This window comes from Geotrypetes seraphini, chromosome 11, assembly GCF_902459505.1.
Source record: "Geotrypetes seraphini chromosome 11, aGeoSer1.1, whole genome shotgun sequence".
In the NCBI taxonomy this organism is placed as follows: Eukaryota; Metazoa; Chordata; class Amphibia; order Gymnophiona; family Dermophiidae; genus Geotrypetes; species Geotrypetes seraphini.
In genome coordinates this window covers 99,134,340-99,148,735 of record NC_047094.1, presented here as the reverse complement: position 1 = coordinate 99,148,735, position 14,396 = coordinate 99,134,340, and the positions used below count along the sequence as shown (strand labels likewise).

The 14,396-nt window shown below is 47.7% G+C and overlaps 2 protein-coding genes across 4 annotated transcripts in view; one reads left to right on the top strand and one right to left on the bottom strand.

The window, feature by feature from the left end:
• The window catches only part of NELFCD (negative elongation factor complex member C/D), a 37,599-nt gene extending 36,396 nt beyond the window's left edge, over positions 1–1,203 (top strand). The window contains exons 14-15 of one of the 3 annotated variants that reach the window (XM_033963748.1): positions 465–594; positions 717–1,203. In XM_033963748.1, the coding sequence (XP_033819639.1) occupies positions 465–594; positions 717–751 (165 nt within the window). In that variant the 3' untranslated portion in view covers positions 752–1,203. Of the gene's footprint in view, positions 1–464; positions 595–716 lie in introns of those variants that run through there. The other 2 variants (XM_033963749.1, XR_004541119.1) reach the window with 2 other exon arrangements.
• A 12,105-nt stretch (positions 1,204–13,308) lies between these two features.
• CTSZ (cathepsin Z) overlaps positions 13,309–14,396 on the bottom strand; it is a 30,387-nt gene continuing 29,299 nt past the window's right edge. The window contains exon 6 of the mRNA XM_033962890.1: positions 13,309–13,699. Within this exon, the coding sequence (XP_033818781.1) occupies positions 13,586–13,699 (114 nt within the window). The 3' untranslated portion in view covers positions 13,309–13,585. The remainder of the gene's footprint in view (positions 13,700–14,396) is intronic.

The window sequence follows — 14,396 nt, the reverse complement described above, 5'->3', positions numbered from 1 at the left end:
TTTATTATAAACCAGTTTGATATGTGTCATGAAAGATGATATACCATCAAACTAAAGTTCTGCTCTAGAGATACAAATCTGAGCCCTGTGGTGCTGATTCTTGAGTTCTGAGCAAATGTTGCACAGATCAAGAGAATTACAATGCCAGTGTAGAACAGAATGCAGCAAAATTGAAAAGAAAAAAACCAAAGGCTGGAGCAACAGCAGCATCTTACAGAAGGCATATGATGTTGAAATAGGGTAGTGCATGTTTAAGTGGTATATTAAATGTTTAATAAAACATTTTAAACTTAAGACAAAAAAAAGGAATGCCATAATATTGATAGGAAAGGCGTAAATGCATAGTCCTAAGATGCAGTGAATGTTTGCATGTTCTGTTGGGCTTGCTTTCCAGTTCTGCTGTGGTTGTGTCCACCGTGTTGTAGTTAGGACTTAAGTTTCTGTGCCGTCTTGCCACATTCCAGGTGTTGGATGTCATTGCTCCCCCCTATACCTCAGACTTTGTGCATCTTTTCCTTCCTATGTTGGAGAATGACAGCATTGCAGGCACCATTAAAACAGAAGGGGAACACGACCCTGTTACAGAGTTCATAGGTGAGTAAAATGGGTTTTGTCCTGCCTCCCCCATGCTTGAGAACCTGAGATGACAGTTTGTTGTTCCAGCATCACCTCTTGCGGTTAGGTTGTAATTACTTATCTTTTGCTTGTGTTTGAAGCTCACTGCAAGTCAAACTTCATCATGATGAACTGAAACAAGGTGGACCGGTTGTGGTGTTGGTATAAATAATATTATGGAGCACAGAGCAAAAACTGGATGCAATACTGAAAACATCTGAGTAGCGTCTCACTTAGAAGTAAGAAGAATGGACAAAGTCAACTAGTGTGTTACTGCTCCCAGACTGTTGTTAAGTCTTACCCAGATCAAGACTTTGAAGGACAGCTGGACTTTGCTTCTGTGCTGCATTTTCCAGTTTTAGGGTCAGAGTCATAGAAGGAAGTTGTAGAACTTAAATGCATACCAGTGAGTGGCAAGGAGCATGCGTCACCTTTAGTCTTAACTTTCAGGTGGACATTGAATGTATTCAGAAGACTGTGCATTGTGTTTGATGTGGGCTAAAGAGCCAGCTAGGGCAGTGGTTCCCAACCCTGTCCTGGAGGACCACCAGGCCAATCGGGTTTTCAGGCTTGCCCTAATAAATATGCATGGAGCAGATTTGCATGCCTGCCACTTCCATTATATGCAAATCTCTCTCATGCAAATTCATTAGGGCTAGCCTGAAAACCCAATTGGCCTGGTGGTCCTCCAGGACAGGGTTGGGAACCACTGAGCTAGGGCATTGTTTTCATGTATAGCAGCACTGTGAGTACTTTTCTATCTTTCAGACATGCATGTATAGTAATGTTCATCTTCAAGCAATTAAAAGTTTTGTCATTTTTGGAGCAACTGTTCTGACCACTGGAGCGCTTCCTTCCCTCACATTATTCTGTTTGCAACAACTCTCACCCTATACTGTAGGACAGTATTTCTCAACTCAGTCCCAGAGTACCCCCTTGCCAGTCAGGTTTTCAGGATATTCACAATAAATATGCATGAAAAAAATTTGTCTATAATGGAGACAGTGTATACAAATCAAGTTTATGCATATTCATTGTGGATATCCTGAAAACCTGACTGGCACAGGGGTACTCCAGGACAGAGCTGAGAAACATTTCTGTAGGAACTAGTTAGCTGCTCTCAGATGAGATCCGGTGACATAGTTCTAGTGTGACTGCTGTAGGGGACAAGTAGTGTAAGAACAGGCTTGCTACTATGAGTTGTAATGAAGAGCTGATGAACATATACCATCCACAACCGGGTTGCTGCATTAGTACAAAGCCCTCCCTTGCTCCCACTACAACTCTAGAATTATTTTAAAAGAAGTGGTGGCTTTTAGGTGAATGTGAGGTGGGCTGTGCAAGTCAGATCATGCAACAGCAATTCATAAGAGCCTCCCTCCCCTTGCAGTGGCTGCTGCCCTAGAATAGGAGAGGGGTAGATAGCATTGCCCCCACCTGCTGTTAACCTTGATAACATCTATACTAGGAGCTCATTTTCTGATCTATTGTTTTTGGAGATGGCAAGAATAAATGGTCTTCTTGTGCACCTGTGTTCTGTAGTAGATCATCCTGCTCTCAGTGGCATTTTGTTGATACCATATTTCCTTCTACATGCTACTTCTTTATGTGAACTTAAGTAGATACCATAGCTACTCCATTTATAAGGCCACTATTTAGCTGCTATGCATATGCATGGGGAGCGGAGGAGTAGCTTCTAAAATAAAAGCCTTTGTCTTGTTAGTAACTGTACAACATCATAGAAAAAAGTTAAACATGTCCATGCAAATCATTTATTGGATTAACAGTGAAATTTGTAACTAGATTCAATAACTCCACTTCCTTCATCAGGTTAGTGCAAAAATAAAACCTCCATATTTATAAACCAATGCAAATTAAGACACTGCATTTCAGATACAACTCAGTGTAACCGGCTAAGACCACATTTCCTTATCTGTTATAGTATGTACACATAAAATGAGGTAAAAAGCGCCCTCCCCAAGAGGACAGATTAAAATTATACTTCCCCAAAAAATAAGCATTTAGCTGTTTAAAAGTCACAGTGATTGTATCTAAAAGGTATTTGAACTTATATCCTTGAATTCTTCTATCCATGTTAGTGGTTGCAAGGCCAGTGTCTCCCTTTATACAGGAGGTACGTTTTATATAGGAAGGTCCCTGGGTTAAATCTGTTTTGCATGGTACCAGGTCAAAATAACCCCCAACAAAAAATTCCTGACAAAAGGGCCTGGCCCTGACTGTTTTACCCATACTGAGGTACTTGCTCATGGTTGGTTTTAGACAGGCACAACAGAGAAGGAGAGATGCTGGACTCGGAGATGGAGAGAAACTATGTCAGACCACAAGAAGAGTCAGGGATAGAGGGGAAAAATGCTGGATCACAGGGGTGTGGAAGGAAGAAAAGAGAGTGAGGAGGGACAGGATACTGACCACAAGATTTAGAGCATGGTGTAAGAATAGAGACAGGGACACAGGATGACTGTGGTCTAATTTGGAGATTAGTATTTTTCCTGATTTGTAAAGATTGTGTGTTTTGATAACTTTTTTTTCCTTTTTATGATCTCTATGTTGGTGTAACAAGTGGATACTTGTGTATTGAATTTAAAAATCAATAAATTTTTTTAAAAAAGGGACACAGTGATGATGGATGGCTGAGAAGAAAAGGCAAGGGCTATTTTATCCAGACTATTATGGCCAGGTACTGTTTACATGTATAAAAAAGGCCTTTATTAAGCTGTGTGGCTGTATACATACATGTGTGCCTACATGATAATGCACACTTAATGGATGTGCCACACATGGAATACATGCACACGGTTTACACCTTTTAGATCAAGTCTATTTGCATGCTTTGGGCTGCTATTGATAAATAGTCATCCTTCTGGACTGTCCAAAGCAGGGCCCTTTTATACCATTGCCTCCTAGAGTCCTGTACCTTGGTATTCACAGCATTAAGATAATTGAAATGGTCTAGCAGTAATTATCAAAAACTGTTTTCATTATACTTCCTCAGAGAAACAACTGCAAGTGATTGCAAGACACAGAAAACTAAAGGTAAATAGAAATACAAGATCTGATATTCAGCTGGCAGTGGTCAGAGATTTTTAAGGTGCCAATTCCTACAGGCTAAGTGTGAACCGGATACTCAGTGCTGTGCCTAATCCAGTCACCAGCCCTGAATATTTGAGTCGCACCTGGCCTCCAGTTGTGTGCCAGATAATATTCAGCACCAGTATCTAGATAAATATCTGGGCAAATTCGGTCAGCCATTTGTGCAGGCCTGCTTGCCTCGGTAGTTATCTGGGCATCAGCACTGAATCTCAGCAATGCTTGGATATTTTCCAGATCTGTATCGACTCCAGCCCCTGCCCTAACTGGAGAATACCATGGTAGACAGCACAGTGATATTTTCTGGTTGTGTTGCTGAATGTCGGCTCTGGGGCTGGTCAGTATCATTTAATCAGGCAGGAGTCTCTTCTACCTGCGTAAATCATTTAAAAAATTAGGCCCACGATAAAAAGCACAGTTACTTACCGTAACAGGTGTTATCCAGGGACAGCAGGCATATATTCTCACATGTGGGTGACGTCATCTACGGAGCCCCGATGCGGAAGCATTTTCAAGCAAACTTGATTGAAGATTTAAGTTTGCTCTGCTGCTCCACGCATGCGTGCCTTCCTGCTCCACTAGGGGGTGCATCCCCTCGTGGTCTCCAGTTCACTTAACTAGCCAAGAAGCCAACCTCGGGGAGGTGGGCGGGTTGTGAGAATATATGCCTGCTGTCCCTGGATAACACCTGTTACGGTAAGTAACTGTGCTTTATCCCAGGACAAGCAGGCATGATATTCTCACATGTGGGTGACCTCCAAGCTAACTGAAAAGGGATGGAGGGAAGTTGGCAATTTAAGCAAATAGATTTCGCAATACCGATTGGCCGAACCGGCCATCGCTTCTGGACAGTGAGTCCAGACAGTAGTGGGAGGTGAAGGTATGAACCGAAGACCACGTGGCAGCCTTGCAGATTTCCTCAATAGGTGTGGACCTGAGGAATGCTACGGAGGCTGCCATCGCTCGGACCTTGTGTCCCGAAACTCGACCATGCAGCGCGAGACCAGCCTGAGCGTAGCAAAAGGAGATGCAATCGGCCAACCAGTTGGACAAGGTGCGTTTGGAAACTGGGTGACCTAACCGGTTTGGGTCGAAGGACAAAAACAGTTGTGGGACTTTCCGGTGTGACTGAGTGCGTTGGAGGTAGAAGGCCAACGCTCTCTTGCAGTCAAGAGTGTGGAGCGCCACTTCTCCGGGGTGAGAGTGGGGCTTGGGAAAAAACACAGGCAAGACAATGGACTGATTGAGATGAAAATCAGACACTACTTTAGGTAAGAACTTTGGATGGGTGCGGAGTACCACCTTGTCGTGATGGAATACCGTGAAGGGTGGGTCCGCTACCAGAGCTTGTAACTCACTAACCCGCCGGGCGGAAGTGAGCGCGAGCAGGAAAATCCCCTTCCAAGTAAGGAATTTTGGATGGCATTTGTCTAGGGGCTCAAATGGAGGTTTCATTAGTTGAGCCAGAACCACGTTAAGGTCCCAAACCACCAGGGGGGGTTTGAGAGGAGGGTGGACGTTCAGAAGACCCTTCATGAAGTGAGAGACTAAGGGATGGAGCGAGACGGCTTTCCCTTCCAGGGGCTGATGAAAGGCCGCAATCGCACTGAGGTGTACTCGAATGGAGTTGGTCTTTAGGCCGGAATGAGATAATTGAAGTAAATAGTCAAGGACCAGAGGGACGGGGACCGACACCGGGTCCTGGCTGTGGGAGGAGCACCAGGTTGAGAATCTGGTCCACTTTTGGGAGTAGCAGGTTCTCGTCGAGGTCTTTCTAGAGGCCTCCAATATCTCCTTGACTGATTGAGACACGGGGAGAGCAGTCAGGGGGAGAGAAACCAAGCATTCAGATGAAGAGATTGAAGATTGGGATGTAACAGCGAACCCTGACCCTGTGATAGTAGAGAGGGAAACAGAGGCAGAGGCAGTGGATCTCTGACACTGAGTTGAAGTAGAAGGGAAAACCACGGCTGGCGTGGCCAGCGAGGGGCAATCAGGATCAGGGTGGCTTGCACTGTTTTCAGGTGGACAAGCGTCCGCAGTATTAGAGGAAACGGCGGGAACGCGTACAGGAACCTTCCCTCCCAGTCGAGGAGGAAGGCGTCGACCTCGAACCGGTCCGGGGAGTACATCTGGGAGCAGAAGAGAGGCAGCTTGTGGTTGTGGGGGGATGCGAATAGATCTATTTGAGGCGTCCCCCACTTTTCGAACACCTGTTGTAGGATCTGAGAGTGCAGTGACCACTCGTGTGGCTGGAGGAGGCGGCTGAGTCTGTCCGCCAGACAGTTCTGTTCTCCTTGTATGTACACCGCTCGAAGGAAGGTGTTGTTGGAGATTGCCCATTTCCAGAGGCGCAGGGCTTCCCGGCAAAGGGACCAAGACCCTGTTCCCCCTTGTTTGTTTACGTAGTACATTGCTACTTGGTTGTCGGTTCGGATGAGAACCACTTGGTCGTGGAGCAGATGTTGAAAAGCTACAGCTGCGAGATAGATGGCCCGAAGCTCTAGCACGTTGATGTGGCAGCGACGGTCTTCTGCTGACCACATCCCTTGAGTGCGTAGGCTGTCTAGATGGGCTCCCCAAGCGTACTCCGACGAGTCCGTGGTGAGTATCTTGCTGTGAGGTGGGGTGAGGAAGAGCAAACCTTTGGAAAGATTTGAAGAGTCGGCCCACCCGCAGAGCGATCGTTGCAAATAAGGCGTCACTGTCACGGGGCGGTCGATCGGGTCCCGGTCTTGACGCCATTGAGAGGCCAAGGTCCATTGAGGAATTCTCAGATGGAGGCGGGCGAAGGGTGTGACGTGGACGGTGGAGGCCATGTGGCCCAGAAGAGTCATCATCTGCCGAGCTCATACCGAGGTCAGCAGGGAAAACCTTCGACTCAGACTTAATAACGCCTCTAGACGCGGAGGGGGGAGGAAGGAACGGAGGCGAACCGTGTCCAGCGTGGCCCCGATGAACTGCAGGGACTGGGAGGGGCGTAGTTGGGATTTTGGGAAGTTTATCTCGAACCCCAGACTTTGTAGGTAGGTAATAGTCTGTTGGGTCGCTGAGATAACCGCTTCCCTGGACGGGGCTTTGATCAGCCAGTCGTCCAGGTAGGGGAATACCTGGAGGCCCTGGGAGCGTAAGCTTGCTGCGACTACCACGAGGCACTTGGTGAAGACCCGAGGTGACGATGCTAGGCCGAAGGGGAGGACACGGTATTGTAGGTGCCAGTCCCCTACCTGAAAACGCAAGAACTTGCGGTGAGCGGGGTGCACTGGGACATGCGTGTACGCCTCCTTCAGATCGAGGGAGCAGAGCCAGTCGCCCTCGTCGATCAGGGGGTAGAGGGTCGGTAGGGAAAGCATCCAAAATTTTTCCCGTACCAGAAATTTGTTGAGGCGTCTCAAGTCTAGTATTGGGCGTAGGTCTCCTGTTTTTTTCGGTACCAGGAAGTAACGGGAGTAGAAGCCCTTCCCCCGTTGGTCGGGGGGAACCTCCTCCACTGCTCTCAGGCGAAGCAGGTCTCGAGCTTCGGAGAGGAGTAGGGGTAGCTGCGTCCGGTTGGGAGGGCAATTCCTTGGGGGTTTTCCGGAGGAATGGCCCGAAAGTTGAGAGAGTATCCTGATGAGATCAAGCCAAGGACCCATGCGTCCGACGTGACTTGTTCCCAGTGAGGGTAAAAGGCTTTGAGGCGACCCCCGATGGGAAGGAGGCCTGGGACTATGGCGGAGGGGGCCCGCCCCCTTCCGCGTATCCCGTCAAAAGGACGGGGATGGTTTGGTAGTCGCAGGCAGTTGGGACTTGGGCATGGCCCGGTGGTGGGCTTGCGGACGCTTGGGTGGAGGCCGCGAGAAGGCAGGGGTGGATTTTTGTGGGTAGCGACGCGGAGGGGCCCTGTACGGCCTGGACGCGGGTGGTTTAGGCTTTTGCCGGACGAGGGAGGCGAACGAGCGTTCGTGTTCGGAGAGGCGTTTTGTAGCCGCCTCGATAGTGTCATCGAACAGTTCTTTTCCCACGCAGGGGAGGTTAGCCAACCGGTCCTGCAAGTTGGGGTCCATGTCGACCAGGCGCAGCCAAGCTAGTCGGCGCATGGCGATAGCAAAGGCTGCCTCTCTGGAGGAGAGTTCGAAGCCATCGTATGCCGCGTGGAATAGATGGAGACGCAGGTTGGAGAGGGACTCTAAAAGCAGGCCAAACGCTCCTTGCTGGGAGGCCGGTAGGTCAGTCTCAAAGGTTCTCAATAGTCCAATGAGGTGTTTGAGATAGGATGTGAAGGTGAAAGTGTAGCTTTGCACCCTAGAGGCCATCATTGCATTTTGATATAGTCTCCTGCCGAACTTGTCCAAGGTTCGGCCTTCTCGGCCTGGGGGGACCGCAGCTGAGACCCGGGATGGGTGAGCCTTTTTCAAGGAGGATTCTACTAGCAGCGACTGGTGGGAGAGCTGTGGTTGTTCGAATACCGGGTAGGGTACTGTGCGGTACTTGGCCTCCATTTTGGAGGGTACGGCTGTGACCATGTAGGGGGTCTCCAGGTTCCTGAAGAAGGCCTGTTGGAGTACCGGGTTAGGTGGTATGCGAAGGGACTCTCTGGGCAGTGATGGCATATCCAGCTCCGCTAGGTACTCCTTAGAGTATCTGGAGTCGGACTGGAGGTCTAAGTCCAAAGCGTGGCCCATGTCCTGGACAAAGCGAGTGAAGGATGGGCGGGATGTTCCCGGGGCCCCGTGCGGGGTCGGTGTACGAGACCTCCGTCGGGTGGAGAAGGATGGGGAGGCTTCTCTCGAGTATCGAGGTTCCTGCTCTGATCCACGCTCCGAGACCGGGGAAGCACTGTGAGAGTGTTCCGGGGTCATCGATCTTCGGCGTCTCGAGGAGCCCCTCGGAGACGATGCCGGGGTTCGGGGTACCGATCGATGTCGAATCGGTGACCTCGACCCGGACTCCCTCGGAAAATACCTGCAACCTCGGGTCGGGGTCCCGGTCCGAGAGGGAGTTCGGAGGATGCGCGGGTTGGAGAGTGATAACTCAGCCACCCTTAGTGGTCCCGTACGAGGTGTAGGAGAACGGCCTCGTAGAGTTGGTGAACCTCGGGCCTTCTTGGAGGTACGGCGGTTCGAGGTTTCTGTCGTTTTAGCACAACGTTTTTCTCCGCGGCGGTCTGCGTAGGGAGAGCGTCTCGGGCGCCTCGGCGAGGAGTCCAAGGAGGATGGGATGCGGCGAAGCTTGCGCACTTTTCCCCGAGGTTGCTCGATGCGAGGCTCAGGCTGGTCTGGCACCTGCAGGGTCGAGGTCGAGGCCGATTGTAACTGGGCCATTGCAGCGGACAGCTCCAACGAGATCATCGCTCGGAATAGGTCCTGGAAGACGGGCACGGACAGCATCGAAGGCATGTCCACTGCCTCAGTGCACTCCACCGGGGGCGACCTCGTATCAGAGTATTCCCGTGTGGTGGAGGCAGGGCCCGAAGGCTTGGAGGACTTAGCCGAGGCTGTAAGCATGGGGCTTCCGCCATGCGTCGACGGTGTCCCCGAGGCTGGCTTCTTCGATGTTGCAGAACATGAAGAAGGAAGAGGGGACTTACCCGGGGCCAAGGCTTTCTGCTGTCCCGAGGGCTTCGGATTCGGGTCTCGGGGCGATGCCGAGGTATTCGGGGCCGAGGTCAGGGCCGAGGCCGGGGCCGAGGTAGAGGGTTGGTCCGGAGCAAAAAGGTCCGCCATGCGGGCTTTTCTTCGACGGAGGGCCCGGTTCTGGAAAATAGCGCACTGGGGGCAGGAGTCGGTTGGATGAGCCGCCCCCAGGCAGAGGATGCACCGGCGATGCGGGTCTGTGATGGAAAGAAGCCGCTCACACCGGGTGCACTTTTTAAAGCCGGTCAAAGGCCGGGACATAGAATCGAAAGTGGCCGCAGCTCGAGTAGCCACGCGGCCACGGGGACCCGGAAGCGTCCGGGTCGTCAAAAACGAAGCAGGAATCAAGTTGAAAAGTAAAGAATTCGCGCACAGCGACTTAATCGAGAAAAAACAAGAAAAAATCACGGTGCTAGAAGGCAGTTGGGGCAGAGCCTGAAAAACACGACTTCTAGGCTCAGCGGAAAATTTTGAACTGGAGACCACGAGGTGATGCACCCCCTAGTGGAGCAGGAAGGCACGCATGCGTGGAGCAGCAGAGCAAACTTAAATCTTCAATCAAGTTTGCTTGAAAATGCTTCCGCATCGGGGCTCCGTAGATGACGTCACCCACATGTGAGAATATCATGCCTGCTTGTCCTGGGATAATTCCAGCTTCATCCCCACTTAGCATCCTGCACTGCACTGTATCTTTGCATTGGCTGTTGAGGCCCAGATGTTGTCATGCCCAGATCAAAGCCTTGCTGCAGTCAAGCTTCAGTGGAGCTTCTTAAAAATCACTATATGGAACACATTTGCTTCCAAAAACCCAACACCTACACTGGCCTTTGCAGCGAGGGGAGGTTGGGTTTGATGGATTCTTTTTTTAGTCATTTCCACTTAACTTGAGCACCAGGAATGTTTGTCTATAGCAGGTTACAGATAAGGCGTTCCCATTCCAGGTAACTTACTTTAAGAAGTCATCACTATGACACAAAAGTGGCATGAAATAATTTCATATGCACAGGGTATGTTGTAAAAAATCTATCTTGGCAAGAATGTGACTCAAAGGCTGTCATAACAGATGGTGAAGCAGGTTTCAAAATGGTAAAAGTGCATGGCCTGGTGTTTTTCCCGTTCAATGGGCTAAGTAGGCAATAATTTAGTAAACCTAGTAGGATCAGCAAAGGTCCATTGAAGTGGTTTCAGCTCTCTTCTTTCTCAAGCTGAAGTTTAGACAGCAATGAAAATAATTAAAAAAAAAAAAATACAAACGAATAGAAGTATTTGGTTTATGCCACCAGAGAGCGTAAGCGCTGACATTGTATTTTAAAGTACAGTCAAACCTCGGTTTGCGAGTGTTTTGCAAGACGAGCAAAACATTCAAGCAAAACTTGTCTCGCAAACCGAGTGTTGACTCGATTTGCGAGCACCCACCCCGAGAACCGGCATCGCTCCCCCCCCTGCTTGCAAAGGCCTCCCCCCACCTGACCAATTTTAACTCACCCCCGCACCGGCACGCAGCCCACAGGACATACCGGTGCCGCTTGAAGATCTCCGAGAATCTCGGCGAGAGGGAGAATTAGAAGGGCTTGAGCATGCGCAGATGCATGCTCAAAGCCAGCAGAGGCAGGAATAATAATAACAGTTTATATACCGCAATACCATGAAGTTCTATGCGGTTTACAAAAAATTAGAGAAGGTACAGAATAATTGGACTTGAGAGCGGAAAGAGTGAGTGAGTAAGGGAGAAAACAGGTCAGTTGTCTAGGTATTTCAGGAACAGGTATGTTTTTAGACGCTTCTTAAATTCTTCGTAAGTAGTGGGCGAGAGCAATTGCTCTAGGTCTTTACCCCATAGGGCCGCCTGGTGTGAGAGAAGGTGTTCGTGGTGTTTTTTTCAGTTTGCAATCTCTAACTGGAGGGGAAACGAAGTTTGAATGTGTGCTTCTTTTGCGTTTGTTGGTAAGAGAAGCAGAAAAGGTCCGATATGTATTTGGGGGCTAATCCATATAGTACTTTGAAACAGAGGCAGGCGAATTTAAACTTTACGCATGCTTCCATTGGCAGCCAGTGCAACTGCCAGTAGTAGGGTGTTACATGATCGAATTTCTTTAGCCCGAAGATAAGTCTGACCGCTGCATTTTGCATTATTTGAAAACGTCGCATGTTCTTTTGGGAGATTGCTAAGTCGGTGATGTTGCAGTAGTCAAGCTGACTTAGTACAAGGGATTGCACTAGGATTCTGAATGCTGACCTATCGAAATATGATTTGACGGATCTAAGTTTCCAGAGAGTGAAGAAACCCTTTCTGATTAAGGAGTCTACCTGGTCTTTCATGTTCAGGCATCGATCTAGAGTTACACCCAATATCTTCATGGTGGACTGAATAGGGTAACTAAGTTCACTGATGCATAGTGGGGTTTTGGTGTCAAGCGGGTGAGGAGAGGCAACGAAGAATTTTGTTTTTTCTGGGTTGAGTTTGAGCTTGAAATCTGTCATCCATTGTTCCATCACATTTATGGCTTCTGATGCCTTGGGAATGGTTTCCGAAATAGAGTTAGCAAATGGGATGATGATCGTGAAATCATCTGCGTAACTGAATAGTTTTATTCCCAGTTGGGTCAATTGCACACCCAGTGAGGACATGTAGACATTGAAAAGCAGTGGGGATAGCGGTGACCCTTGTGGCACATCGGATGAGTTGCTCCAGATATCGGAAAGATTGTAATTAAAACGTACCTGATAGGTATGGGAAATAAGGAAGCCGTGAAACCAGTTCCAACACCTCATCCCTGATACCAATAGCGTCTAGGCATTGTAGCAATTTCCCATGGTCTACCAGATCAAAAGCAGAGCTCATATCGAATTGCATGATCAAGGCATTGAGGCCCTTGCTAAACAATAGGTGTAAATAGTCTAAGATGGCCGCGATTACTATCTACGTACTGAATAAAGGTCTAAACCCGGATTGAGTTTCATGTAGGAGAGAGAACTGATTAAGATTCAATCAATTGGGTGTGAACCAATCCTTCCATGATTTTTACAATGAATGGGATTAATGCTATAGGTCTGTAGTTGCTTATTAGCGCTGTAGATTCTTTTCTATTTTTTGGGATAGGGGTTATTATTATGTGACCATTATTAGTGAGGAAATTCCCATTTTTTATGTTGTGGGCTAAGTAATGTAGCAAGGATAGTTTAAATTCTAATGGAGCCACTTTCATAATATCCGGAGGACATGTGTCTAGAAAGCAGTGAGATTTAGAGTATTTGTTGTATAGTTTGGTGTAGTTGTTCCATTCTAGATTATGAAAGGAACTCCAGATCATGTCTGTTGGTATTTCATTATCTTGTAAGTTAGCTATTTGGTGATCACTAGGGTTGTTTGTTAAACAGTTATTTCTTAGGTTTTTAATTTTTGAGTCAAAATGTAGTGCTAGGTCTTTCGCAGAGGGTAACTTCGTGTTGTGCACAGGTGTGGTGTAGCGAGTGGTGTCGAATAGATTTGTGATCAGGTTGAAAAATTCTTTTGTATTGATTCCTTGAGAATTGTTACAAGATAGGTTGATTTTAGTGGAGTAGAATGCTTTACGTTTGTCTTTTATCAGTTGTTTGTAGATTTTTATATTAGCTCTCCATTTGAAGATCTTCAAGCGGCACCAGCATGTCCTGTGGGCTGCGTGCCGGTGCCAGACGGGGTGAGTTAAAGTTGGTTGGGTGGGGGGTGCCTGTTCTCAGGGGGGAGGGGGGTGCCGATTCGAGTGGGGGGAGCGATGCCAGTTCTCGTGTCGTGGGGGGGGGGGCAGTGCCGCTGGCCTCAGGGGGGGGGAACGTATCAAAGCGAGTTTCCATTATTTCCTATGGGGAAACTCGCTTTGATATACGAGTATTCTGGTTTACGAGCATGCTTCTGGAACGAATTATACTCGTAAACCAAGGTTCCACTGTAGTTATATACAGTATGCTCGGCCACAGGAATGCTATGACAGAGCTTATATTTCCTTTTACTGAATTTGTCAATTATGGGTGGTTGGTATTTAATACAAATTATTTTTTACATCAGATTGTGTAACACATGCTGGGAACCCTCATGAGTGTTTGTGAGCCGTTCTAATTCCACAGCCCCTGGTGTGGAGGAATCCTCAGCTGTGACAGGAAAAGGACAGATTAACAACTAAAGAAGCGCTTAATAAAATCACAGGATTTCCTAAATCTACTTCAGAGGCTTTAAAATCGGGTGTGGAAAGTACAAAACTTGGCACTGTTTAAGGTAGGATGGGATCTCCGTAGGCACAGTCGTCTTCAATAGCGAGATTGTATTCCGCTCCTTTTCCTCCTTTGTAAGCACTGGTCACGATCCTCAGCCAGCCCTTTTCACCCTATAGGACAGAAAAGTATATAACAACTAATGTCAGAGGCAGATGTAAAACTTCAATCACAGAACTTTCTGTCCGGGTATGTACTGGAAATTTTGCAGGTATCGTTATTTTTTATAACTGCCCAGCACTGACTAGGTGGCTGCCTGGGGTGACAGCTTTTCTAATCTAATTTAATATAGCTTTTCTATACTGTCTTTTTCCCCAGTAGGGTCCAAAGTGGTTCACAAAAATATAGGAGCTACAAAGTTAAACCATAGAATTTAAGAAAATTATTAAAACAAGTACAAAAGCGACCAGCATTAAGTCAAAAATCTTTTTTAAATCATTTATAAGACTTTTGAAAAGCATAATAAGAAGCCTGCTGTCTTAAAACATGGACTAATCCCTCTTCCTACAACTACCCTATAGGAAAATAATGACACTAGCATCTTTTTTTCACAGACAGAAAAAGTGGAAGTTTTACTAATACCGTGTTTCCCTGAAAATAAGACACTGTCATATTAATTTGGGGGTCCAAAAAAGGTACTAGGTCTTATTTTGGGGGTAGGTCTTATTTTTTCTATGTACAATGATCATCTCTCCCTTTTCTTCTCCTCCACCCCAAATCTTCCTATTTCCTTTCTCTTCCCCACATGTGCAGCATCTTTCCTCCCTTCTCTCCCATCCCTTGTACAGTATCTTTCTATCCCTTCCCTCC